The 27,163-nt window shown below is 55.6% G+C and overlaps 1 protein-coding gene across 4 annotated transcripts; it reads right to left on the reverse strand.

The window, feature by feature from the left end:
- Positions 1–17: 17 nt before the first annotated feature.
- On the reverse strand, positions 18–24,915 carry IKBKE (inhibitor of nuclear factor kappa B kinase subunit epsilon). Of its 4 annotated transcripts, none has more exons than XM_081121013.1 (21): positions 24,827–24,915; positions 23,354–23,472; positions 22,505–22,645; positions 21,777–21,906; positions 20,411–20,592; positions 19,263–19,423; positions 18,341–18,451; positions 17,877–18,056; positions 17,152–17,348; positions 16,347–16,411; positions 16,167–16,258; positions 15,924–16,010; positions 11,866–11,941; positions 11,637–11,749; positions 9,811–9,887; positions 6,602–6,641; positions 5,833–5,934; positions 4,565–4,661; positions 3,701–3,813; positions 3,402–3,473; positions 18–1,633 (listed from the first exon to the last, which is right to left on the reverse strand). In XM_081121013.1, exons 2-21 carry the CDS (start codon positions 23,438–23,440, stop codon positions 1,600–1,602), a joined length of 2,157 nt encoding a protein of 718 aa, XP_080977139.1. In that variant the 5' UTR covers positions 23,441–23,472; positions 24,827–24,915; the 3' UTR covers positions 18–1,599. The 4 variants fall into 4 exon arrangements, with proteins under 4 accessions (XP_080977139.1, XP_080977141.1, XP_080977140.1 ...); XM_081121015.1 differs by having other exon boundaries at positions 23,354–23,485; XM_081121014.1 differs by lacking the exon at positions 24,827–24,915 and adding an exon at positions 23,769–23,826.
- Between the last annotated feature and the right edge of the window lie 2,248 nt (positions 24,916–27,163).

The raw sequence follows: 27,163 nt of genomic DNA on the forward strand, positions 1-27,163 counted from the left end.
AGCAAACCCCCAGCAACCCTCCCCGGGGTCTTCAGAGGTGCTGGTCTTTCCATAGAGAAACAGCAGGATGTCAGATGCCAGGCCCAGCCTTCCCCACTTCTGCCTGCTGTCAGGCAGAGTGCCCTCTGAGAATGTGGGGGCTCCAGAAAGATGGGCAGGAAGGACTTCTGGGGTGATCTGGGGTCACGCATAATGTCGCCTTTAAGCTTCAAAGCACACAGTGGGCCTTCTCATTTGTTTCCCTCCCCTATTAGGGCTACTCTACTGCATGCCCCTTCCCCCCACCCCTAAGCCAGGTGGATAGCCCAGCTCTGGTTACGGGACCCTGGAGGTTCTGCAGGGGAGAGACTCAATTTGCACAAGTCTGAATGCCTCACCCAGGCACCACTCTAGCTCCTAGACAAAACCAGGGGAGGCTCCAAAGGACCCATGGCAATGTGCAGACTCAGTACACCCATAGCAATATGCAAACTCAGTTCATATTTGGGACACAGCTTAGGGTCTGAACAGTGGTGGCGATGGGAAAGGGGTAGGCACTCAGATGGTAGACTTGCGGTTTAAAAAAGCCTTTTTTCCCTCCCCAAGTTCCAGGCCCCTTGTACCGCTTCCCAAAGGGTAGGAGTAGGAGCAGACAGGGAGGGGAAGGCAAGCCCTCCCAGCAGGAGGCCGCCTTCCTGGGGCTTTTCCCTGAAATTAGGGGAAAGGCAGGAATCAGGAAGTGACCAGTCCCGCTTCCATTTCCCAGTGTCCCTAACAGATCCCCACCCATGCTGCTGGGATGCGGGCCGCCTTCCCCTGCCTCACACACAGGCCCCTGAGAGCCACTCAGAAACAGAAAAGGGGCACGTTTATTCTACTTCTTAAAGGTGCAGGCCTTTCTCCCCTCAGGGTCCAGACTTATAGGCCTGTGCTAATTGCATGGTGATTACTGACCCGGCCCGCATATACAGAGAGGGAGAGAGAAGGGGAAGTGTCCCTCACCAGTGGCATCCGGCCCCCACCACCCACCCTCTACCCTGAGGCTCAGCCAGACCAAGGGCAGAAGGCAAATCAGTCTCTGTGCTGCCTGTGGCCAAGTGTGTGACCCTCAGAAACCAGAAGAGAGGGGAGAGGGCTGCATGTTCAATGAGATACCGTCAGAGGAAGGAAGACAGGAGATTAGGCTGTCTGACCCAGCACCCTGGGAAAACCCCGGGGGGGCCTCCTCTTCTGTTCCTGAGGAGCAGAGCCCTGTAAACCAGGGTATGGGGGGGGGGGGGGGCGGCTATCAGAGCCTCTCCTCCCCAGGACCTGGCAAGGTTCAGCCATGCATGCCAGGGTTTCATGCATGCCAGGGCGGTGGAACTGCTGTACCTGAGCCTGCGGACACAAAGCTCAGCCAGGCAGTGGGTCCCAAAAGAATGCTGCCCTGGGTCTTGTGTGCTGCTTCCTGCAGGAAGGCAGTGACAGGTAATGCTGGTGACATCTCCCAGCTGTGGGCCAGGAGGGAGGTAGGCTGATATGATGGGACCAGGCACAGTCCTGTGCTGGGTCCCGCAGTGCAGGCAGGAGTGCAGTGTTTGAATGATTTAATGCTTCAGCCGCCTCAAGTACCGGAGCTCAGACATCAGGAGCCGGCTGTACCCGACTTAACCTGTAATGAAAGGTGCAGGTTAGCTTCTCCCACCCAGGTGGAGGGGCCTGTGGATCATACCCCAGGGCCAAGCACAGCTTTCAGGAGCTCCAAGGCTTCGGGTGCTCAGCTCTCCTCTGGCAACCTCCTGTCCCCTGAGAACTCCATGCTTCCCATCCCTGACTACACATTAGAGTCACCGGGAAGCTTATGAAAATCCCCACCCTAGGCGATGCCCAGAGCTTCTGGGCCAAGACCCAGGCATGAGCACCTTTAAAAGCTCTCCTGGTAAATGCAATGCAGGTGGGTTAGGAGGGGAGAGAAATTCAAATGGCTCCTTTAGGCTCTTTGGCTACAGCTCTGAAAAAGGAAGTGAAAATTCATGAAAATAAAGTTTTGAGCTATCTGTAAATAGGCTACTTATCACAGCAAGAGAAATTTATGTGGTACTAAAATTAGAATTTCCTGCCCATCAGGGCTGCTGGGAAAGGCTTTCCAAGAAGCTGTCGGCTCTCCCCTCGGTGGGTATTTAAGAGGATGAATCCTCCCCTGGCTGGAACGGGACAGGGAGGAGATGCCTCCTCCACCCAAGGAGCGTCGGAACCTCTGGAGACAACCACCAGCTCCTCCCGGCTTCCCAGCCTCCTGGCCCAATTCTAGGCCCCAGACTGGTGTGGCCTTGGGGGACACTTCCCCTTTAGTGATGCCTTCCCTGTGTGCACCCTCTCCTCCCTCCCCAGGACATTGCAGCCTCACCTGTTTAATCCCTACGGCCACACCATGAGGTAGACATATTCCTATATTACTGAGGCAGGAATTGAAGCTCAGAGCTGAACAGACCTCCCAGGGTCACGCAGTTGCTAAGGAGCAGAGTCAGGGGTCAAATGCTGTTGGAACCTCAGCGGTGTTTCTCCACCATGCCACTGGCTCCCGATGGGGAAGTGACAGACGTAAAGATGACGGGGACGGTGTCCTCGCCCTCGCCTGCATGAGTGTATGTGTATGTAGCAAGCTCACCGGCCTGCCTGGCTAGGACCATCTTTGGTCCTTCCTCCTCTTTGGACTTAAAATGTGCTTTATGGGGTGGGACTAATAGATGGCAAGGTTTTTCCCCTTTCAGATGTGTTTATTTGATTACATGAGAGGTTGGTCCCTCTGATTTTCTTTTGTGGGTTTTACTGGTGCACAGAATCGGAAAGTCTGAGCCTGCTGCACCCCCAGCACCCTCCAGCCGCCCTCACCCTGAGGAGGGGGCTCTGCTCAGGTGATGAACAGGGTGTCTAATGCTGGGCCCACAGCCTGGGCGGCCCTGTGAGCATCTGCCCAGAACAGGGGCCCCACAGGCAGTTAAGCCAGGCTCTGTACCTCAGTTTCCTGGCGTATGACATGGAGGTGAGACAGCGCCACCCCCAGGCTGGGTGTGAAGATGCAAGGGTCCAACTGGGGAAGTTCCAGGCAGAGCCCACATTCACAGCCACGGGTCCACATGCCCCAAGCCCCATCTCTGACTGCACTGAGAATGGTCTCAGCATCAGGGTCAAATGAATTCTCTTGTATATCCCACAGTTGCTTAAAATTAGATGAAATTTTCATCTCCGACTGCACTATATTCTTAAGACTCTAGTGGAAGCCTGGAAGCCTACACCTTGAGAAGGCAGCAACTCACCTGTGGACAGGCCAAAGCTCTGAGTGACTGCTTAGAAAATGGACCTGTGTCATCAGACTTGCTTGGGCAGGTCCAGGGCAGCTGGAGGACCCAGCCCTCCCTGCACAGAGTGGGACTCCTTACCCTTCAATGATGCGGTTGTTGTCCTGGAGGTCAAAGGCCAGCAGCTTCATCTCCTCACAGAGCTCCTCCATGCTGTCCAAGGCAGAGGCAAGATTGGCAGCTGTTCCTGGGACCGAGGTTGCCCTGACCGAACCCCTCCCTCGGATGCCCGCCACCAAGCCTCTCCTTATGCCCGCCTCCTAGGCCCAGGATGAGGCCAAACCCCTGGGGCCCTAACTTTCAGCACTCTTTACCTACACACACACACACACACACACACACGCATGCACGCACATGAACATCCCTCTCTTGGCACTTACTGGAGACCCAGGTCCTTTAGCTCGGGACTGGTAAAAGGAGCTGTGGGGGCAGGTGAGGCCTGAGCCCCCTTTGCTCTGTCCTGAAGGACCTGGTAAGACAGGCAGTCGAGGATCTGAAAGGAACCACACTTTAGTCAGAGGGAAGAGCCAGCTCACGTGTGGGGAGAGGAGCTGCTAGGGAAAGGTAAGGAAAGGAAAGGGTAACAAAATGGCCCCAACCCACATCCCTGGAGCACCCAGAACGCTGGAGCTCCTCCCATGAGCCCCTCCTCCCCATCCTGGGAGTGGGGCTGGCACAACCATCTGCAGTATCTGCCTGGATTTAATGAGCCAGACTGCCAGGTTCCCCCCTGTGTCCAACCTACACGCCTCATGACACGTGAGCCAGGAGCTGCAGGGAGAGGGTAGGAGGCAGCCCATGTGGGGTGGGAGGAGCTGCACTGGGGCTCCTAGAAGAAGCCCTTCTCCACTCCTGCTGGCAAAGCAGGCGGCTTCCCCAGTTGCCTTTGTGCTGGGCTCTTCACAGAGCTGAGGTCAGAAGGTCAAGGGGAGCTCACACTGCCTCTCTCCGGAGTGGCCTAGAGCCTCCTGGCTGCAAGGGGTGTGAGGAAGATTCCCAGCATTCTGGAAGCTCTGCCCTTGCAGTGCCCTTCGGTGTGGGATCACTAGGAAGTGCCTTCCACTGTTTCTCCATCCCCACCTCAGGGCCCCTTTGTGGGTCAGGGACCTCCAACCCATACCAAAGTGCCTGGACTTGGTCAAGGGCAGCTCTGCTAGAGGCAGGGGAATGGCCCGAATGCCCCCAGGGTACCAGATTGACCTGGCTCCACGGAGCAGCCCCAGGTGCTCCTGAAGACCTCGCACCTTGCTGAGGCCCTCCTGGACCCCCTGGGCTTCAGTGCTGCAGGCAGCCATGGAGCAAGCAACCAGGCGCAGGTGGTTCCTGGCCTCGTGCACCACCCTGGAGAGAGCAGATACAGAATCAGAGCCAGGCTTGCCTGCTCTCACGGGGCCACTACACAGACATGGAGGAGAGGCTTCAGGACAGCAGAGGCTGGAGCCCATGGGTCCCAAGCATTTGCTCCCCACCACCACCACTGCCTCTGCCCACCTGGGTGTGCCCTCAACTGTCCCTGTCCCACTGTAAGAGTGCTCATGCTCTCACAGGCTGGTGAGGGTCCCATCACAACCAAGCGAAGGCTGCAAACACCTGTGCGCTGGGCAGGGTCACCCAGACCAGGCAGGATGAGCACACGGCCAGGCCAGGCTCCAGCGTGGCCGAGGACAGCCCACACTTAGTATGGGAAACCCTCAGGCTCCCATTTCCAGAGAAAATCAAGGTCGAGGCTCTTATGTGACTTCTCTCTCTAAGTGGAGGGAGGAACCAGAACACTTTCTCCACTGCACAAAAAGGAAACCAAGTTCAGAGGGGTTAAACCAGTGCTTGATGCTCAACCCTGGCTACACATTAGGATCAGCTGAGAAGCTTTTAAACTGCTGATATCCAAGCCAACTTCAGACCAATTAAATCAGAATGTGGGGGTGGGGAGCTGGGCACTGGTATTCTCATGTGAGGATGGGTGGGTGCTTGGTCTCAGCCCACAGGTCCCACGGATCTCAGACAGACAGCACCTGGGAGACTGCCCTCCCTTCTCAGGAGGAACCAGCATTTGTGCAGGGAGGGGAAGGAGGGAGGGCTGTCTGCGAAGGGAGAACCCAATCTACCGGGGGCAGTGTGAGAGGGGTTCTGTTGAAGGGCCTCTGCCTGCCCCTGCTTCCTGACCACTTGTCCCCATCCTAGGGGGACCGTGTGTTCTCCCCAGAGAGGGAAGGCTTCTTGACATGACCACCTGGGACCAGGGGAGAATCCAGATTTTAGGGGCAGTCACACCCATATACTAGTCCTGGGTTGCTATCTTCTAGCTGTGTGGTACTGAGGAACAGACTGTGGGGTTAAATAAGCTAATGCCTAGCCACCCAGGGCCACAAAACTACCCATTTCTTTGCCTTTGTCCCTTTACTGCCCCCTCCCTCTTGGTCAGGCTTCTGTGAAGCCAGGGCCGTTGGTCTGGAAGGGTGAGGTCAGGAAGGGCCTGGAGTCTGGGAGCTCGGGAGGGAGGCCAGATTGTTACCTCATGCGATCGCCGTGTGTGACTAGAGATGTCTGGTACTTCTGCATACACTCCTCCTGGAACACTCGCAGGAGCCTTTTGGCTAAATGACTAAAATTCACCCTGAAAGGAACAGGGAAACAGAGGCACAGAACTAAGCAGTCAGAGCCACCTGAGCACCCGCCCAGCATGTCTGGGTCTCCATCCCCTAAGTGCCCAGCCCCTGGGTCCAGTGAGGAAGGAGAAGGTGCCCACATGTGGGGACCGTGGCCATCAGAGTGGCTGGCACACAGCACAGGTCAACAGAGAGATGTGGGAGGACACGGAGACCCAGGGAACACACTCTCAAGCTCAGTCCCCAGAGGGAAGGCAAGATGGCTGTGGAAAGTGTGTGTGTGGTGTCGGGGGTCAGGGTGGTATAGAACTGGGGGAGTGAGTCCCCAAATAAGCATTAAATCAGGGCCTCCTGGGACATGAGAGGACCCAGGAAACAGAGGGGCAGAGGGACACCCAAAGGAGATCTCAGGCAGAGGCCAGAGCGGAAGGTGGCAACTCAGTGAGGACAATCAGGGAAAGAAACCCTACAAACAGTCTTGTTCAGAAGTGAATCCAGTTTCATCGTGATGGCTTCTGAGGAGCCTCCCTCCAACTGAGCCACACAATCTCCTCCCCTGGTTCCTCCTGGCCAGCTACGGCCTGTGATCAGGGCCCTTCAGCACTTCTTGTCTGGCACAGAGAATTGCTCTGCCTTCCTGACACCCACCCTCCTGCCAAGGGACAGGCCACTCACTTATCCAGTTTGTGAATCTGCTCCTCGTTGTAGCCAAGCCCTGAAGGAAACAGACAGAAGTAATGTCACCTGTTACATAACAACATGGAATACCCAAGGGTTGGGGGACAGCTGCAAAGATGAAGACAGCCTGGCTTGAATCCTGCTCCATGGGAGCTCACAGCCCACTGGAGCCAGGAAGGACGGAGGAGTGAAACGTGCACCCATGAAATTGCACTGTGACAAGGAAGGAGCGCACTTGGGACAGTGAACACTTCAGGTGGGAAGTGGTAGGTGGAACAGGCCTGAAGGATGCTTGGTCAGCCCCAACCCCTCAGCCTGCACCCGACCCAGAGTGACTGATGCCCACAGCCCAAGGCCTCGGCCCCGAGTACTTAAGCTGAAGGCAGAGCCAGCTGGGCTCTGCAGCAGGGAGCTGGATAAGCCAGGCTCCCACCCTTCACCGCCCCTTCTCTGCCCAGCCACTTTCACCAGAAGGGCTAAAATTTTCACCACCTGAGCACCGGCTGATGCTCTCTGTAGTGGGGAGATGCTGCCCCCTCCTGGGCTTCAAGGGAATGGGCCTCGGGGTCAGGGGCTTATCCGAGAGGAAACCGGGCAGAGGTTACCTTGCTGACCCCTCCACACCCCTGGTAGCAGAATCCCCTCCCTGGGCTCTCCATTCGGGCTCTGTTCACGGCCAGCTGGGCAGCTGCTACGAGTCCCAGCCCTGTCTCCTATTAGCAGGGGGCTGCAAGCAAGTGATGTAAGCCCACAGAGCCAGTTTCCCGTCTGTCACATGTAACACAGGATGGGTGTCAGGGAAGTGAGACTGCCCTGCTGTTCATTCCTGAGCATTTATCACAATGGCATCTTTCAACACTCCAAGAGTTATTCTTCCTGGTTCTTTTTTAATTTTAATAATTTTAATAAAGGACTCTTGAAGACCTTATGGTACTGGCATAAAAACAGAAATATAGATCAGTGGAACAGAAAAGATCCCAGAAATAAACCCACGCCTATATGATCAATTAATATATGACAAAGGCAGCAAGAACATACAATGGGGTAAAGATAGTCTATTCAATAAATGGTGCTGGGAAAATTGGACAGATACATGCAAAAAAGATGCAACTAGAGCACCTTCTTACACCATACATAAGAATAAAATGAATGAGAGAACATATTTGCCAATGATACATCTGATAAGGGGTTAATATCCAAAATTTATAAAGAACTCATACTACTTAACACCATAAAAAAATCCAGTTGAAAAATGAGCAGAGAGCCTGAATAGACACTTCTCCGAAGAGGACGTGCAGATGGCCAAGAGACATATGAAATAATGCTCAACATCACTAATCATCAGAGAGATGCAAATCAAAACCACAATGAGATATATCACCCACAACTGTCAGAATGGCTGCCATCAACAAGTCAACAAACAAAAAGTGTTGGCGAGGGTGTGGAGACAGAGGAACCCTCATGCACTGTTGGTGGAACACAGATTGGTACAGAAAACATTATGGAGGGTCCTCAAAAATTAAAAATGGAACTGCCCTTTGACCCAGTGATCCCACTTCTGGGGATATATGTAGTTGTGTTTATGTCAATTACATGCTAAAACGAAAATTTGGATATATTGGGTTGAATAAAACATATTATTAAAATTAATTTCACCTTTTTATTTCTACTTTTTGTTGGCTACCAGAGAACTCAACATTACATTTGTGGCTGGCATGATATGTCTATGTGACAGTGCTTTGAGACAATCCTAGGGAAGGAGAGAACTTGGCAATGAAGCCCAAGATTTTAGGAAATGCCTGGGGCATGGGTGGGGAGAAAGAGGGTCTGGTCCTAGCATTCGCTCCAAGCCCCAAGAGTCAACGGTGGCCTCCGTAGGTTCCCTCCAGTCCCCAGCCCCAGCTATCCCCTGGGTTGGACCCTCCCCTGCCCCAAGAGGGCAGTCACCTTGGACAAACAGCTTCCATCACAGAGCCTGTCAGCGAGCTACCCCTGCCCAGAGGCTCTTTGTGAGGCTTTGTACATAAAGCAGCCAAAGTGCCCCACCCAGTGACTCTAAGTGGTATTGTGATAGGCAGTTAGACATGAAGGTCACCAGGGAGGAAAGCCCCAGGTGCCTAGCAAAAGACAACTGTCGGGTGGGACCTGGCCCGCTGTCTTCCCCTAGCATTCGCTTTGGACCTTCTGACCTTTCCTCCCTAGAAATAACATCTAGGCCTCAGTTGTCTTTCAGCTCCAGGCCCAGAAAAACAGCAAAATCAGACAAGCAACACTATGGCTGACGTCAGGAACAGCTGCATTGGATAATGACCCCGTGCCCTGGTGCTGACCTAGACCCTGAAAGGACACACCTGGAAAGCTGCTAAATATTCTATTGAGATCCTCCCCTGGGACCTCCCCTAAGATCTCCACCCTTAAAATCCTTAGGACAAGGATCCAACTTGCTCTCCCTCCTGGGTGCACACCTGCGCTTTCTCCTCCCTCCTTCCCCTCCCCCTCCCAGGCGTGTTACCATTAGAATCCTCACTCCCAAGCTCCAAGAGCCCTTTACCCCTATAACTTGTTTCCTAAGCCCATGTCTTCTAGGAATTACTTTTTCTACCTCTGATTTACCAAATAAATGTTCTCTTACAGTTTGGGTCTTGGCTCTGAATTTTGTCCTAGTCAGAGCCCAAGTACCGAGGTTGCTGAACCCAGGTCCAGTGTGAACCCGCCGGTCTCACCTGGTGCTGGTCCCGCTGCCTACAGCAGTATTTCTCTGGACCCTCCCTTTTCTGGAAATCCTGGCTATTTTAGTGAACCACAGACACAGTGGATAGGGAAACAGTCCTTAAACTCTAAAGCAAAGGTGAGGGTTCTCTTTCAAGGGCCACCCCTTCTATGGCACCCAGGTGCCAGCCGCTGCATCTCCCATATATGTCATCTAAGCGTCTCTTCTCCCCCCACCCCACAATAGACTCAGGTGTAAAGGCTTCAAGTCCCTCCCTCGTCTGGCTGGTCTGTAGGCAGCTGGTGGCCAGGGGCCCAGCCTTAGACCAGCTGCACCCCGGCTCCGCCTGACAGTGCACAGCGAGCCTCCAGCAGCCACCCCGTAAGAAAGTAAGAAATACGGCCAAGGACTGGATCACTGGAGGGAAGGAAGGAAGAAGGGAGGGAGGGAGGGGAGAGCACGAGACGAGGAGCCGTCTGCTGTCCCCTCGGCTCACCTGGCCGCATCCTGGACTTCCTGAACTGTTTGTAGATGAGGTACATCTTGTCCAAGCAACACTGAATCTGCTGTATGCTGTGGGCAGGAGACGGGGACCAGGTGACACAGGAATCAAATAGCACAGAGTAAAGGGGCAGGGAGGGGATGCGATGGTGGTGGGAGGAGGGAGGAGCTTCCTGCCTGCAGAAGGAGCCTCGATGTCTCAGTTCTGGGGGGCCAATCCAGGAGTGGGGGTGACTCTCTTGTCTCTAAGCTTTCTGAGGCACCTTGGGGCCAGCCAGCCACCTGCCATTCTGTTTTCTCTCTCCCTCTTTCACACACACACACACACGGGGTGTTTAGTAGGATGAGACAGACAAAAAGCTAAGCAGGACAGCCAACAGGAGAGTGGCCTTTGCTACATGAGAAGGTTTAACAGGCTCTGGAAAAGAGCCCTGGACCCTGAAGCAGGAGAGTCTGGCAACGACAGCCTGGGTGGGAGTGAAGGAATCTCTCTCTGGTCACCTGGGAAGGGGAGTGCGTCCTTGGTCTATCCAATCCTGGCACATAGAAGGAACCTACGTGGTGAGTCAACAATCCTTGTTTAAAACAATTACGAGCGCATGTTCTCATTCCTGCCTGGAGGCAGGGGAATGAGGGAGATGACGCCCAAGGACCTCCTGGGCCTGCAGTTTAAGGTCACTGTTCTCTCTCCCTTCCCCTTTTCAGGCTGGACACAAACACTTTGTTTCAGATGTTGGGTGTATGTGTCTGGGGTGGGGGGCCTTCCTCACCCTCAGGCCTATTTAGCTCTACTTCCTCTCTGCAGCTACTCTAGTGACCCCGGATCAGCTATTTTTGGAACTGGACTCCAAGCAGAGCCACGGTCATCCCCAGGGCTTTTCGGGTCCCTTGTGCCTGCCCTCTGGAGAACATGGGGCGGGCAAGACCTCAGATGGGTCTTCGTCCAGAAGGCTCGGCCGGATGTGCTTGGAATTCTGAACCGCCTTCTAATTTTAGAAAGGTAATTCCACACACACACTACACTGTGGGACACTCCTGCGGGCCTCGGCAGCAGCCCTCACGGAAGACAGTCAACTCCAGAGAGCCCCAAGACCGTGCACACCAAGTGGGATAATAGGGACCAGAGAGAGCCCCCTGTCGCTGTCGCTCAGGTTTGCAGCCAAAACAGTTAAGGAAAAGCCCTGTGGGTTCCAGAGCTTTTTAAATACAGGATCAAGGACCTGGGGTCACGGGTGTGGGCAGGTGCCAAGGAGAATGCCCTGGTCAGGGCGGGACACATATCAGGCCACAGCTGAGGGACATTTTATGTTTGTGAAAAGGGAGGAAGTGTCCTAAAGGCTGCAACTCCCTGGCGAACACCGAGAACATAGGCTTTGGAGGTGGGCAAACCTGACTCGTCATTTGCTGGCTGTGACTCAGGGCAAATGAACCTCCCCGAGGGCATAACAGTAGTGTTACTGTCTTAAGGAGGAAATGAGATGAGATGAATAGGACTATCGAAGGGCCTAATGCAAAGCCAGGGTTCAGAGAGGAGAGGGAACTAAAATATAAAATAGTCTTTAATTCAGAATTGTTGCCCCTGCTAAGATTTTGAATTCACTCTCTAGACTCCCAGATGGGGGCAGGGCTCCAGATCCTTTCCTCCTCCTGGCTAGTCTCAGGGGAGGGTGTGGCTTATTCCTGGACCCCCCATCTCTGCCCCACGCCCCAGCATCAGGGGCCAAGGTAAGGGAGGAAGCAGACTGCCGCCTAAAAAGGCTACTGCACCTTTCGGGCTGTGCGCCCCGCCCCCGCCCCATCGAGAAGGTAAATCCCACAGACCTTCTGTCCTCATGTACCTGATCCCGGTTCTTCGCCAGCTCCGAGCTCAGGCTGCTCAGGCTCCCCTGCTTCTCTGAGATGTTGTGGGAGAATCTGGAGAGGACCTCGGCCAACTGTAAGGCAGAAAGGCAGACAGCCCATGGGGGCCTCAGCCCAGGGCTGGGGGCAGCCAGGCTGACCCCTGCCCCCAGCTCTGCCCATGACAGCGCCCGACCCCAGCCTCACTCACAGTCCGCAGCTTGGACCTCAGCTCTGCGGCCCTCTTCAGCTCGGGGACCTCGGGCATCCCAGCCGTGCTGCTGAACCTGAGGGAAGGGCAGGGGAAGGGCACATTGGGGGCCTGTGGGCTGGCTTGTGGAGTGTCTGGGCAGTTTTGTGGTTGGGACACAGGAACCAACTTGAAGAGGCTCCTACTCACCAATGTGACATTGTTGAGCACTGCAATGAATAAAGATCGAGGTCGATTGGAATAAGCTGAATCTATGAACATTCGTGAGTCCACAATGCAAGGCAGCTGCTAATGAACTTCTTACTTGGAAAATTAGTAACTAAAGAATCAAGTTCCTTTCTGGTAGATACTGTATTTCATGACAGCTAATAGTTTCTTGATAAGGCAAAAGCTCTGTTTTACAGAATATAAGCCCGTCATGCTCCAGGACTTGGAATACTAGCACTGTGCTGCCCCAGGGACGCTGTTCATTCGGGGATGTTTTTCTCTTTTTTTAAACATATATCTTTATTGATTTCAGAGAGAGGAAGGGAGAGGGAGAGAGAGAGAAAGAAACATCAACAATGAGAGAGTCATTGATGGGCTGCCTCCTGCATGCCCCTGACTGGGGATCGAACCCACAACCCGGACATGTGCCCTGACTGGGGATCGAACCCCGATCTCCTGGATCCTGCCTAGGTCGAGGCTCAATCGCTGAGCCACGCCGGCCGGGCTCGAGGGTGGTTTTAAAATCACTGCGGAATGATTAAGGCATGGACATTCGTGTGGCGCCAAGGGAACTCCGCACTGACCCTCTCAGAGGGAAAGTGTAACCGCACAGCAGAGAGTCAGGCTGTCCACAGCCTCATCTGTGGCGCACTCAGCCTAAGTTTACCTTGACTACACCCAGCCTTTAGAACTCTCAGCTTATAGGAAGCTCTGGGCAAGAAGAACAAGACAGATAACGTCCAGAGGAAGTGCAGCCGAGTCCAGAAGGTGGGGACGATGGGTGTTGTCCCTCCGACAAGTCAATGTCACGAATTGGGTCGGGGGGGGGGGGGGGGGGGCAAGTTGTCTAGATTAAAATAGACTTAAGGAGCATAACACAGTGTGGTCTTAGATTGGATCCTGGTTGGATGAAACCAGCTAGAAGGGAAAACTGGGGGATAATTAAGGATATTTGAACATGGGTGAGAGTGAATGTAGATCAGATGGAAATGTGTGATGAGCGGAGGGCTCATCAGCTGGGAAAAGCAGGTTAGGAAACAGGACGTTCTAGAGACCCTCTCGCCGGTTAGTATATTTACTTATATAGAGTAGACAACTATCTAGAAGGATATATCGTACTAAGGTGTGATGGCCTATCTCTGGGTGGTGGGATACGGCATTTTAATTTTATTTTTGCTTATCTATATACCCCAGCTTCCTACAATTAGCATATAGCATTTTTATAACAATTAGAAGAAGAGTCCTGTGTGTTTGGCTTGGGAACGGAGGGGGAGGGAAGGGGGAAGAGGAGAGGGAATTGGAACCGAAGTGGAAGCTCGTGAAGGCAGGGCTGCGGCCCACACCGCTCACCATCCACTTCCAGCGCCTGGCCCCGCGTGTCGCACGCCGCGGTTACTCAGTACACAGCTTTTGAATGAACTGAGTGGACCGATGGGTCTGGGAGGGCAGAAGATGAGGCTGACCCAGCCAGACTGCACAGGGAGTCAGGAGACATGGGTTTGAGTCCTAGTCCTGGCTGTCACACTTGCCATCTGCATGACCCCGGGTTAGTTACACTGTAGCTCTTCAAACCTCAAGGTCTCCATCCACATAACTCATAATGGGGGGGGGGGATCTCCTTCCTGCTACCTAATAAGGTGTTTGTGGGGATCAAATGGGGCCTCTGAGATAAAGGGCTTGACTAGAGGGCACGAACACAAGCTATTTTGGTGGTGGTGGTGGGGCAGCCCTGGAAGTCCCTGAGCCAGTCCTGGCTGCCTCCAGATGGCAGCAGCTGCCAAAGAGGACCAGCTTCTGGACAAAGACAAGAACCCCCTGCCAAGAAAGCCCGTCTTGGGGAGTCCAAGGCAGGAGGGATGCACTGTGGGAGAGGTGAGTAACCAGGCTGGGCAATGGCAGCCACTTTGTGTCAGATGCTGAGGCTCCCACAACCATGAAATTCGGCTCATTAAAACATTTCAGATTCCACTGTGGGAGGAGCTATGGCTTCAGACCTTAGAAGAGTTTACAGGTCTGAGGATGTTCAAAAAAGAATGGAATTGAAAAGCTTTGGAGCTGGAGGCTCCAGAGACCATCCAATCCTTTCATTTTGAAAAAGAAGAGACAGAGGCTCTGTCAGGGGCTCGGACCTGGCCCTCTGACTCTGCGCAGTGCTCTTGGTGCTCTCTGAACTGCTCCCTGGGAGGTCGGGGGAACGTGCTTGGAGCAGGCACTCCCCTGACCCTGAGTGCTCTAGACACACCACGACTCTGGGGTGGGGGGAGGCTTGGAAACAGAATGGGAGAAATAGCTGCCAGGCCAGCAGATGCCAGAACTCCAGCTCAGGGCTAGCCTGTCACTCCCCACACTCCTGAGCCCAGGGCAAGTGGGCGCACAAATAGGTCAAATGTTTTCTCTACATGTTTCTTTCCTGTTCAGGGCCCTACAATAGACTGATAGGTCATTTTATTGGGGTCTAACCTGCCAACTGGACCCTCTGGGACCTCCTTGCATTCTCTCCTCCCTTTCCCACCCTCTTTCCCTACTCCAGCTTCACTCTGGGATATTCTCATCATAACTGTGGCTTCAGTAAACCTCACCAGCATGGCCCCCTGCATACCCCAAGGGCCCCCCAAACATGGCCACTTCTCTGTCTCTGCACAGGACCGCCCAACTGGAGGTATTTATTATGGCCTGGGAAGCCTCACCTCTTCCAGGAAGACCTCTGTGGTTGCCTGTACCCATCTGTAGTTTCCCTTTACCCAACCACCCTGTCCCCCTCACATGCCTGGGAAGGGTCATCTCCAGGGAGCACGGGCCCCTCTGGATGCATGGCACCACATCTGTCCCAGGACCCCTTTCTGTGCCCTGGCCAGAGCCCTGCCCTCATCTCTGTCACTGTTTGAACTGGGCTCAGCCATGCCGGGGACTCCCACCCTGTCATCTGGAGCCATTCCTCTTCCCCCTCCTATATTGCCAGCGCCCCATCTGCTCCATCATCAGCGTAGTCGCTGCCAAACGCCGGGAGGAAAGCCAGGCTGCAGTGAGTCAACCACTGCTGGGAAACTCCCCGACCTTCCTGAGGACATGGGCCAGGGGCCTAAGGGTGGGGACATCAGGCCTGTTTTCACAATCTCTGCTCCTCTGTCACCACAGGTCTCCTCCCAGTGGGAAAGGCTCCAGCCACCACCAGCTTCCCTGGGCTGCGGAGCCCCCACGTCTCACCTGCACCACGGCCCCATCTCTCCCGAGACTCAGGGGCTGGGCCCACTTTTCAGCAATGCCCATGGAGTCTCCCTCCTCATCTCTAGACCCCCTGGGGAGGTTTCCTCCTCCCCAGTCTCTCCCTTTCTCCACCCATCACCCCTATGAAGCCCAGTCAGGGGATGAGAGGACATGAGTCCGGAGGGCAGGGCCCCTGAGGAGGCAGGGGAAGGAGCACCGAGGTGAGATCACCTGGATCCCTGTCGCGGCAGGTCCAGCGGACCATGCGTGGCTTTGCGTATGTCTCCCCAAGTCCTGCTCTGGCGCCTGGTGCGGGTGAGAGATGCGGGTCTGAGAGGACAGAGGCCCTTCCTGAGGCAGGTGGGCTGCCATGGTACCTGGAGGGGCAGTGCCCCCACGGGCTCCTTTCCCTCTGAGGTGAGGCACGGGGTAGAGATATGAGGGGTCATCGGGGGCTGGGTTGTCGGGATGAGGGACAGGATGGCAGTGCCCTCAGATTTCTAGCTTGGCAGGGAAGGTGGGAGCTCCCGGTGAGGGCAGGGGAGGAACACTGTTGGAAATATGGGGATAAGGAGCAGATAGAAGGGTTGAGGGGTCTCAACTGGCCTCAAGCCTGCTGGGGCCACCACCCTAGGCAGGACACCCACCTCTCGGTGCCCAGGCTGCTGCTGAGGAAGAGGAGGGCCATCCGCATGACCTCCAGTGTCCGCCTGCAGGTAGCCTGGAGTATCTCCCTGCCGAGGGAGCCAGAGTCAGAGCTGCCTTCCCCCAGGGGCCCCAGGGCACCATGCCTGCAGCCACGGCTCCAGGCCACGTGGAAGAGGTGGGGGCTGCCTGGCCTACCCCGCTGGCCCGCCCTGCCCTCTGCACCCGGCCCTCAGGGTACTCACAGGAACCAGTGCAGTCCCCGAAGCATCAGCTCCTGCCCGGCCAGCAGGGTCCGTGCCAGCCGGAGGGCCTGGTAGCCGGCACCCAAGATACCCTGAAAACACAGGTGGGCAGAGTCAGTTTCCATACCCCCTACTCCTGTGTGAACCCCCCTCCCTGCCACCCAGGGGGCCACCCCTAACCTTGGCTGTGTTGTAATCTGCCTGCTGGTCCACTTTGGGCATGAACTTGGGAATGTCCAGAGCAGCTGCAAACAAAGACCCTATCTGAGGGGCTGCCTATATGGCCCTGGCCGAACTCTGAGGTCATCATTCCTTAAGCCTGGCTCACGCTCACCCCTCACCACCCCGCTTTCCAACTCCTTCCCACCTTTCAAGCCTTAAATGCACTTGAATGAGCTTCTTTCCAGTTACAGTCCATCACTGCCCCCTTGTGTTCACTTTGGTAAACTACAGTCTCATGCCCAAGGCCCCCATCTCCACAGTCAGAAAATGGCCAAAAACCACCCTGTGCCCAGGAGTTTCAATGTTAATTCCCCTTCCCAGCCTTGGAGGCCTGAGTAGGAGGATGACATTGGCATTATTCAAACAAGAGGTGATATTTTTGCTAGAAGTTGGGGGATAAAGCTCTGGACCCCTGACCACTTTCCCTCCTCTCCAGCACCTTGGCTGCTGCTTCCTCCAAAGCAAACTTTCCAAAGCTTCCCCACCAGTTGCAGAGATTGTGGAGAGCACATTAAATCTACAGCTCCCTGTTTCAACTGAAGCTTCACAGCTGTGAGGACACTGAAGCCTGGGGATGTCGAGCCACCAGCCTGAGTCATGTGGCATTTCATGGCCATATGAAAAATAAGAACCCAGAATTTGGGGCACCCTGTGGGCCCAAAGAAACACCCACAAGGAAAATGAATCAATATCTGGGTGTAAACCCCTGCCTCTTGGAGGAAAATGGGAGAAGACAAGACCCAGCCAGTGCAGCTCTACTCACGGTCCCTGAAGGCCAGCCCTTTGGGGGTCTCAATGGCCATGCTGAACAGCGTCAGGGGGCTTCTTGCTGTCGTGTGGGTGATGTGCTGTGCCGAGAGGCTGGGCTCGAGGACACAGAGGTGGCCCTCATATAGGTACTCCTGGTTCTGGGGGGCCACATTGGTCTGCTTGTATACGGCGTCCAGGAAGATGGCTATCCTAGACACACCAGGGTTAGAGGGAGACAGGGGCAGGAGAGCAAGTGTCAGCAGGCAGGATACGGGTCAGGGTGACCCAAACCCCAGCTGAGACTTCGTCCATGGAGAGGGCGAAGCTTTTCAGAGGACTGGGTGATTTTTCTCTCTTATCAATGGAGAGACCAAGTAGAACTCATGTTTCATAGTGGATGGAGACAGAGTGGAAACAGAACTCAGGAGCCGCGATATCCAGCCTCTGCCTTGGCACCTCTTCCCATTAAAATTCATGTGGTTCCATAAAATTATCCAGCAATAAATTTGGGAAACATATGGCCAGCACCCCCCCACCCCCTTCCGGGGATTTTAATTTGAATCAGCATTGTAAAGTGCACTGAGGCTGGACCAGTAATGAGGAGGGCCATTTCACTTTAATTTTGTGGAACTAGGATTTTTCCAAACTCAGATGAGACCCAGAAGCTGCCACATCTAGACACTTCCCCTCCTGCCTGGGTGGAGGCGGTTCTGAGCCTCCAGCATTAGTGCCACTTACGTGTTGTGGGCATGGATGTACACGTGGTGCAGGACCGCCTGGGGCAGCGAGAAGACATGGACGATGACTCGCTGCAGGATGTCACTGGTCTCTGCAAAGAACTGGTCAAAGCCCCAGCACTTGGCCTGCTCCACCTCCAGGATGTTGGCCAGGACGGGCACCAGCTGGCTCTGCAGCCCCCTGCCCCCAGGACACAGAGACTGTCAGAGGCGGGTGCCCAGGCCTGTCCTCGTTGAGTGGGTAATAGGGGCATTCCATGAGGATGGCCCGAAGAGCTGGGGCCAAGGTGATGAAACAGGGTGGGATGGGGGGAAGGGCTGGAAGGGCCTTCCAGGATCTGGATGGAAACACTGAGGTCAGAATGGGAACGTGGTGAACCCAACCGGACAGCAGGGGCCCTGCGGGGACAGGCCTCAGCAGCGAGAGGATACCCCGCCCAGCCTCGGTCTGTGTCTGCCCCTCACATCGACAGCTGGCAGGTGATGGGGAGGGTGTAGCTCCACTCCAGGGGCCCATTCTCCTGCCTCTGAGTGCCTGCAATGGCCCCAGCCGGCTTCTCTGTGGTGATCCGGTACCTGGGGTAAGTGAGATAGGACCAGGTCAGTGGGACCCCCAGACCATCACACTTCAAAGGATGACAAACTGAGCACTGGTTCAAACTCTGAGCAATGTTTCAAGCCTGAAACTGGAATTTGAGCATCCTGGCTCTCCGCCAACAAGATCACCTTGCCTTAGTGGTCCCCAGTCAAACCCTGCTCCTTCCCACTGTCCATTTTCCCTGTCCCCTTACTGCACGTCCACGGCGGGCCTGCCTCCACACCCGTGCCTGTGCTGTGCTTGGCCCGAATGTTCTTCCTCTCCACATCACTATTCAAATCCCCTCTTCCCTTCAACGTCCAGCCCACCCTGACAGCACCCGTCCGTGCCCTTTCCCTAACCGCATACAGCTTCCACACGGCTGACCCCGAGCTGAGGGTGGGTGCCTGGACCTTCTTGCGAGTCAGCCTTAAATCTCTTTGCTCTGGCCATGCACTCAGTTGGAGCAGCACTGCCTCCAGCTCCTTCTGTATGGGACAGCAGGACACCTGGGAGGACCTTGGACCTGGGACCTGGGCGCTGGTTCTTGCCCTACTTCTACCCCTCACAGTATCCCAGCAGCCTCAGTTGAGATAAGGTGAGCAGCCAATGCGGGGAGGGCTAAAGGAAGCATTGATAAGGGATTCTGATCAGTCTCCCATCAGCCAGGTATTAATAACCAAGGATGTAAGAGAACCCTGGGTCAGGTGGGCCAAAGGAGAACCACAGAGTTAGAGGCAGAAGCAGAGACACAGCAGAGCCAGTGAAGGAGACCCAGGGCCCTTGATCCCTGCCCGTGGCCCACCGTACATGATCTCCTTGTTGCGCCGTGGCCCACCAAAGGGGACGAAGGGCAGGCTGCCAGTGGCTGCATGGTACAGGGTCACCCCAATGCTCCAGAGATCCACGGTCACCCCAAATGCCTTCTGCTGGGGCTTGCGAAGCACTGCCCGCTCATACATGTCAGGGTGCTGCGAGAGAGAAGCAGAGAGCAGCCATGGGGGGAGGGGGCACATGAGGGCCTGAGCCCCCATCCATGAGACCCCCTTCCACTGCCTTGTGGCAGCAACAGAACTTTCAGAATCCATTTCCTTTGTCTTCTCAAACATTGGCACAGAGTTGACCTGTCCAGAGCATTTTTATTTGCCCACCCTCTGCCCTGGGAGAGGTGGTGACCAGTAGTGTCCCATCCTCCGTGAGGATCAGATCAAGGAGTTAACTGCACAAGGGAGACCAGGCAGGGAGACCAGGCAGGGAGGCTGGGGCAGGGAGACCAGGCAGGGAGGCCGGGCAGGGAGGCTGGGCAGGAAGGCTGGGCAGGGAGACCAGGCAGGGAGGCTGGGCAGGGAGACCAGGCAGGGAGGCTGGGGCAGGGAGACCAGGCAGGGAGGCCGGGCAGGGAGGCTGGGCAGGGAGACCAGGCAGGGAGGCCAGGCAGGGAGGCCAGGGCAGGGAGGCTGGGTAGGGAGACCAGGCAGGGAGGCTGGGCAGGGAGGCTGGGCAGGGAGACCAGGCAGGGAGGCTGGGCAGGGAGGCTGGGCAGGGAGACCAGGCAGGGAGGCTGAGGCAGGGAGGCTGGGTAGGGAGACCAGGCAGGGAGGTTGGGCAGGGAGGCTGGGTAGGGAGACCAGGCAGGGAGGCTGGGCAGGGAGACCGGGCAGGGAGGCTGGGCAGGGAGACCAGGCAGGGAGGCTGGGCAGGGAGACCGGGCAGGGAGGCTGGGCAGGGAGACCAGGCAGGGAGGCTGGGCAGGGAGACCAGGCAGGGAGGCCTGGGAAGGCTGCGGCATCACCTTTTCCTTCTTAGAGAACAGAATGAATTCTTCCGGTTGGGGTGTAGAGGGTGAGATCTAACCCTGCTGGGTGCAGGGGAATAGGACCGAGGCCCTCAGAAGGTGAGGAGCAACCAGCGCAGGGGGGCCCTCAGCTTGGGCTGTGTGTCCCCAGTATCCCACTCACCAGGTACTCCTCTGTCCCGTAGACTGAGATGAACTTCTCGTCATCATCCAGCTGCCGGGCAGCCCCGAAGTCCGTCAGCTTGTAGATGCTCTGTCCCTCCTCCCCCAGGAGGCGCATGATGTTCCCCGGCTTGATGTCGCGGTGGACGATGCCGTTCTCCCTCAGGTGGTTCATGCCGGCCACTGGGGACAGAGGGGGCTGCTTGTGGCTCTGGCTGGGGACAGTCCTGTGTCTGGGGCTTATCTTGGAGGGGAGGCTGTCCCTGGGTCCAGATAGTTCCCGCAGGCTGGCAGGGCCACAGGCAAAGCAGAACTGAGGTGGGCAAAGGTGGGCCCCACGGTGGGTCCGTGAGGAGTTACTAACAAACGGACAGAAGTGGGGGCTCCGGTGCCCTGAAAATGCATTGCCTCCTCATCTATTATTATTATTTATAATATGCTGTATTGATTTCAGAGAGAGGAAGGAAAGGGGAGAGAGAAAGAGAAACATCAATGATGAGAGTCATTGATGGGCTGCTTCCTGCACGCCCCCGACTAGGGATCGAGCTTGCGCCCCGGCATGTGCCCTGACCGGGAATCGAACCATGACCTCCTGTTCATAGGTCAGTGCTCAACCACTGAGCCATGCCGGCCAGGCTATTTTATTATTTAAAAAATTTTTATTTTAAAAATTTTCACGTATGCCTAGCATAAAATTTGCAGTTGTAACTACTTTAAGTGCACAGTTCAGTGGCATTAAGTACATTCCCACTGTTGTGCAACAATCACTACAATCCATCTCCAAAACTTTGTCAGCCTCATAAACAGAAACACTACCCATTAAACAATCACTCTTCATTCCCCCTCCCCGAACCCCGTCCTACTTTCTGTTTCTGTGGATTTGATTACTCTAAATCCCTCACATAAGTAGAGTCCTGTAGTATTTGTGTGTCTGGTTTATTTTACTTAGTGTAACGTCTTCCAGGTTCTGTAGCAGCGTCAGAATGTTACTCCTTTTTAAGGCTGTATAGTATTCCATTATATGTATACACCATGTTTTGTTTACCCATTCATCTATTTGTGATATTTGGATTGCTTTCACCTTATGCTGCTATGAATATTGTGTACAACCCGCTTTAAATTTTATTTTTAAGTTGGAGTTTTGAACTGCTGATCAGCAGGAGTCAGACACTGGGCTCTGTCCACTTATCATTCATTGTCTGTCCCAGGTCTGAATGGAACACCTTTTAGGTTCTGAATGTTCTTCTGTGTTTGGATACTTGTTTCAGAAGGGCCGCACCCCTCTGGGCCTTCGTCTTCGTTGAGGGCCAGCCTGTGGCTGTCAGAGATGGGCAGGGGGCTGCCGTGGGAGTCAGGGAGGGGCTCACCCACACAGCGCAGCACCACCAGGAACTCATCCTCAGGCAGCCCGAAGGCATTCTCAGGGCTCTCAAGCACGCTCAGCAGGCTCCCACTGGAGCAGTATTCCATCACCAGCACCTTCTGCCGGCTGGCCCCCTGCAGGTGGGACAGAGGGAGACTTGGGGAGGAGGGCACATCTCATCCCCTTCCTCAAGAGGAGGTGACCCAGCCGAGAGCCAAAAGCCCTCATTCTCTAGGTCCTAGCTTCTGGCCTGGCTGTCCCTCCTCAGACTCACACTGATCTCACACACCTGAGTCCAAGGTCACCTTTTCCAGGAAGCCCTCTTATTTTTAAAATATATCTTTATTGATTTCAGAGAGAAAGGGAGAGGGAGAGAGAGAGATAGAAACATCCATGATGAGAGAGTCATTGATCGACTGCAGCCCACAACCTGGGCATGTGCCCTGACCAGGAGTCGAACCCTGATCTCCTAGATCCTAGGTCGACGCTCAACCGCTGCGCCACGCCTGGCTGGGCAGGAAGCCCTCATTGATTATACCTTCCTTCCAGTCCTTACTTTCCCATGCTCTTCCCCCCACCACCCCAATTCTTTACTTCATTCTATAGGTTGCTGCTCTGGCTGCCCTGCTGATAAGCATGTAACCAAGTCTCTATCAGTATGTGATCCGACTCTTTCCAGCCTGTGAAGGTCAAGGACAAGACCACCTTCCTCTGACCAGGCACTGGACTCACCGTCTCCTCCACTGCAAAGAGCTTGACGATGTTCTGGTGATTCAGCTTCCGCAGGACCTCAAACTCCCTCACCTGCACCTCAAGGGGTCGCAGGTAGCTGGCAGCGTTGAAGACCTTCACAGCAACCAGCTCCCCAGATTTCTGCCATGGGGAAGAACAGAAGTTCTGCCTCTGCCCTGGGAAGCACCTCCCACCCTGCCACCTCCACCCCCACCCCCAGCTTCCTTTCAGCCTCTTCTGCCAGTCTAACACCAGAAATGACCAAAGACAGCCTGGATGGGATGGGCTCCCACCCTCTGCTCCTTCCCCTTGCTTAGGGGGTACAGTCAGTCCAGCACTGAGAGGTGACAAGGGCTGGGCACACCTGACACCCTGCAGGAGATGGTTTCTTATTACTATTATGATTGACAATAATGACAACAGCAGCCAACATTTCCCGGTGTTAGCGGCAGAGCTGGGACGGGGCCCTGCTCTGCCTGGCTCCAGCTCTTCAGACAAGTCAGCACAACATGTCTCATGTACTCAGCACCGCTCTGCAATGAAGGCAGGCGAAACCCAAACAAACCCAGCTTCCCGCCTCTGCTGTTCCCAGATTCGCTGTCATCTCCCCACTGTTGGCTTTGTGTCTTCCTCTTTCTCTCCAGTCCCAAACTGTGCCTAACAGAAGCACCGCGCGTGCCAAGGAGCCTTCTGCGGCTCCCACGCCTCTGCTGGAACCCACCGTGGCCCCTGGCCCCAGAGTGTGCAAAGCAACGTCCAGAGGCCTCTGCCCAGCGACACATCACCCTGGATGCCCACTGGGGCCTGGCTGGGCATGAGGGGGCCACAGTGGCCAGGGCTGTGCCTTACCTTGTTTCGGGCCTTGTACACACTGGCAGTGGCCCCCTGCCCCAGCAGGTCGTCCGTGTGCCACAGGTAATTGACCGTGCTCTGCATCTCCTGCCCTCAGCTGGCCGGTCACCTTCTGCCTAGAAGAACATACTGGGGTCCAGGATTCCATTACTGACCTGGGATGGGCACGGGGGCTGACCAGTAGCTGTGCCCAAGATCACCCCATGAAGGGCTCCATGTGGACATCCCAGAGGCAAGGGGCAGGGGAAGCATGAAGCACAGAAAAGTTAAGTAACTTCTCCAAAAGGAAGCCCAGCCACCAGGCCCTCAGCCCACAGCCTGTGCCTGCCCCTCCACAGGGCACTCTACCTGTCCCCATTCCCCAGGCCCCCTCAGACCCCCTTCCTGAACAGGCCATTCTGCAGAGACCAACCCTTTTCTCTGTTACTTCTCCCAGGTACTGAGAATTCTGGGTTTTGGCATCCAGGCCTGGGATTGTCCCAGGAAGCAGAAAGGCGCTAGAAGGAAGGGCCCCAGGTCAGGAGGCAGCAACCACACCACAAATCTCCAGGATTTCAACATGAGCCCAGAGCCCCTCCCCACCAGCTGGCCTGAGTCCACCACTTCCTGCCGCTGTGAGCTAACGGCTGGCAGCACCAGGTGGCCAGCAAGGCCAAGTCAGGGCCAAGAGGACCAGCGTGCGTGAGCGTGAGAGGCGTGTGTGTGTGTGTGTGTGTGTGTGTGTGTGTGTGTGTGTGTGTGTGTAGGGGGTAGAGGAGGCAGGAGGCCATCAAATCCAATAGCTCGGGAGCCCGGGAGGGGATCTGAAACCCTCTATAACTTTGTTCCCCATCTTTGCTTCCATTGTCCTCTCTCCAAAAGTCAGTTCCTCTAAAGCAACTGGCTCCAGCGTGTGGCCTCAGAGCAGCAGTGCCAGGGTGGGCCTTGACCGCATGGCCGGGAGACCAGCATGAGAAGGGCCTCAAAGACTCAGATAAAGCCAGACTAGACCAGGCTTCCTCTTCTGACTTCTTACAGGTTTCTCAACCCTCAGGCCACCCTGCCTGGGACATAGACTTTGAGCCTTCTCTCTCTAATTTATTTATTTATTTTTAAATGCAAATTTTGAAAACGTCAATTCCTTGAGCCAGAGGCTGCTTCGTTAGCTCAGTGGTCATTTCTAGCTCAGCAAATGCATTAGTGCTCGCATTTTACAGAAGCAACTGAGGTACTAAAGGCTCCCTGAAGACAAGGTAATAGCTCAGGGGAAAGAGCTCGTCAGGTGTGTCCCCCCGTAGAAGTCCAGGAGTCAGCTGGGGCCTGGAGGTGTGAAGCCCTTGCACAGCTCCTGGTGCCTGGAAGGGCTCCCTCTCCTTCAGTGGTGGTTGGATGCAGGAGGGTGGGTGGTGGAGCCTGGGAGCCAGCCCCCCCCCCCCTTCCCCGGGCTCTGCTGTGGCCAAGGGCATTTACCCTGAGCTCTAAGGCACTTACCTGTGCTCCGAGCCGCCCTGGGTCAGGCAGAGACTCCCCCTTTCAAGAGTGTGTTATGCTTTCTGTCTGTGGCAAGTCCAGGAGCTGAGCTACACCGGAAAGAGGAGGGCGGATGAGAGGCACCCCTCAGTGCTGCTGATCCTCAGCCTCCATCAAAGGCCACCGGCCCCAGCCCTTTAACCCTTTCCTGTTTGTCACCCTCCCCCACAGGGCTGGGGCTTTCCAGCCTCATTTCCCCCCCCCCCCCCCCCCCGCTGCTCCGGGAGGCTCTCCTCGCCACGTCCACTCCCAGGACGTAGGCAGGGAGGGCCCAGGAGAGGAGAGGGGAGGGTGGGCGCCGGGAGCCAGGCAGGAGAAATTGCAGACACAGAGCTGAACCCGGCTTTGGGGTGTTGGGAAGCGGAGCCAGGAAAGGAGCGTTTTTGGTGGCTGGCAGCTGTCTGCCACAGTCCTCCCAGCCTCTCACCGGCATCCAAGCAGTCCTTTGCCAGGGGGACCGCTGCAGATGGAACACAGGACACTGCTGGGCCCCCAGCAGGGGCAGACACACAGAGAGGGGCATGGGCCTGGGGAGCCCTGCTCACAGGTCAGCACGGACATCAGCTCAGTGCCACCCTGCAGCAGCCTTTCCCCCAGGGGTCCCCTGTCCCCCCTCCCTTCTCCCCTCTCCCCCAGGGACCCTGCCACTCACCACATCTCAGCTGTGGGCATGCAGGCTGCTGGGACTGGGTGGCAGCCCCGGGGCTTTCAGGGCTCGCTGTCATCCATGGGCCGTGCCCATAGCATCCTGGTGTTCACGGGACCAGGGACTCAAAGACTCCCGAGTGGGAGAGTCCGAGTGCCACCGGGAGCTGGGAGAGCTGAGAGCTGAGAGCTGCCTCCCGCCTCCAGGCGCAAACACAGCTCCCGGCCAGCAGCTCTTCCCACTTCCGGATTTCGTTCTTTCTCTCTCTCTCTCTCTTAAAGAGACAGGCCGCCGGGCCGCTGCAGCCGCCCTGGCAGGAAGGAGAAAGGGGTTGCTCGAAGTGCCCAAGAGGAGGCTGTAGGACAGAGGAGTCTGAGCCACGGAGAGGCTGGGATGAGGCTGGGCAGCTGCGGCAGGCCACGGGTGCTGTTGGGCATCTCCCGCAGTTCACTGGGGCAGGGAAGTTCAGGGCTTCAGAGTCGATAGAGCAGGTTGGGCAAGTTAACCAAGTGGAGAGCTGTCTGGAAAGAGCAAGTTCCCACACCCAGGAGCCCCAGGGTGGGTCTGACTCATCTTCCCAGTGAGCCTGCAGAGGCCCAAGAGCAAGCACTGGAGCCCAGGTTATGCCCTCCAGGATGACCTTGAGCACAGCACACAACCCCTCCCAGACAGTGTTCTCCTCCAAGGCACGAGGGTGGTAACAATCACTCTGCTGGTTGTGTGGATAACATGGAACAATAGATTTGGAAATGCTTGGGAGGCTGGAAAGCACTCTACAGACAGGCATCGAGGGCATCGAGGCCCACACACCGGCAGTAATTTGCCCATGATCCTGACACTGCTGGGGCCGGCACCCAGGTATGCCAAACTCCCAGCCAGGTCTCAATGCCCCAAAGGAAGTTTCCTAGGAGGTTGCAGAGATGGCCCTGCTCCTTGTCAGCTCCGAGACGGCATTTGGATAGGAAACGGTTAAAACCAGGAAATTCCATGTTTCTAGAGAATGTTGGAGGGACTTTCCCAAGGCCACACCTGGTGGTTTCCTCTGGCAGCCCCACCCCTAGCACAGTGACAGCAGAACAGGAGCCCAGCTAAAAAGTGCCTCCTGCTCAGACGGGCACACCTGTTGTTAACCCAGCAGCCAGAGGTGCTGCCGCTGGGCTCTACCCAGAGGTGCACCCGCTGGCTGTCACAGCAGGACCAAGAGAAATGTCCCTGAGATTCTCCTCTCCACCCAGGGCTCCTGGGTTTCCACCTCCGGCACATGGCAGAATTGCACTTCCTTGGAACTCTGATTGGGCAGAGCCACGTGATTTCCCAGCCAAAGCATTTAATTGCCGATGCAGGAGCCCCCTGCCCTCTGACAGCGTGACTCTGTTAGACGTGGTAACTGCTCTCTCAAGGTCCCTGAGTGACTGTCCTGAGCAGAGTCCTCTGCTGGCCCACAGGGGACATGTGGCTTTGGTGATTAATAACCATTGTTTTAAGCCACTGAGGTTTGCAACATAATCTCTCTAGTCTATCCCTAAGAGTCTACCTAGTTTTCCCTGATAGACCTGCTCAGTTCTCATCAGCACCCCTACTCTTCTCTCTCCAGCAAGCCCAATCTCTCTCTCCTAGTGTCTTAAGTACAGTGGCACCTCGGTTTTCAAATG

The sequence above is a fragment of the Miniopterus schreibersii genome (genome assembly GCF_964146895.1).
Source record: "Miniopterus schreibersii genome assembly, chromosome: 19".
NCBI classification, from domain to species: Eukaryota; Metazoa; Chordata; class Mammalia; order Chiroptera; family Miniopteridae; genus Miniopterus; species Miniopterus schreibersii.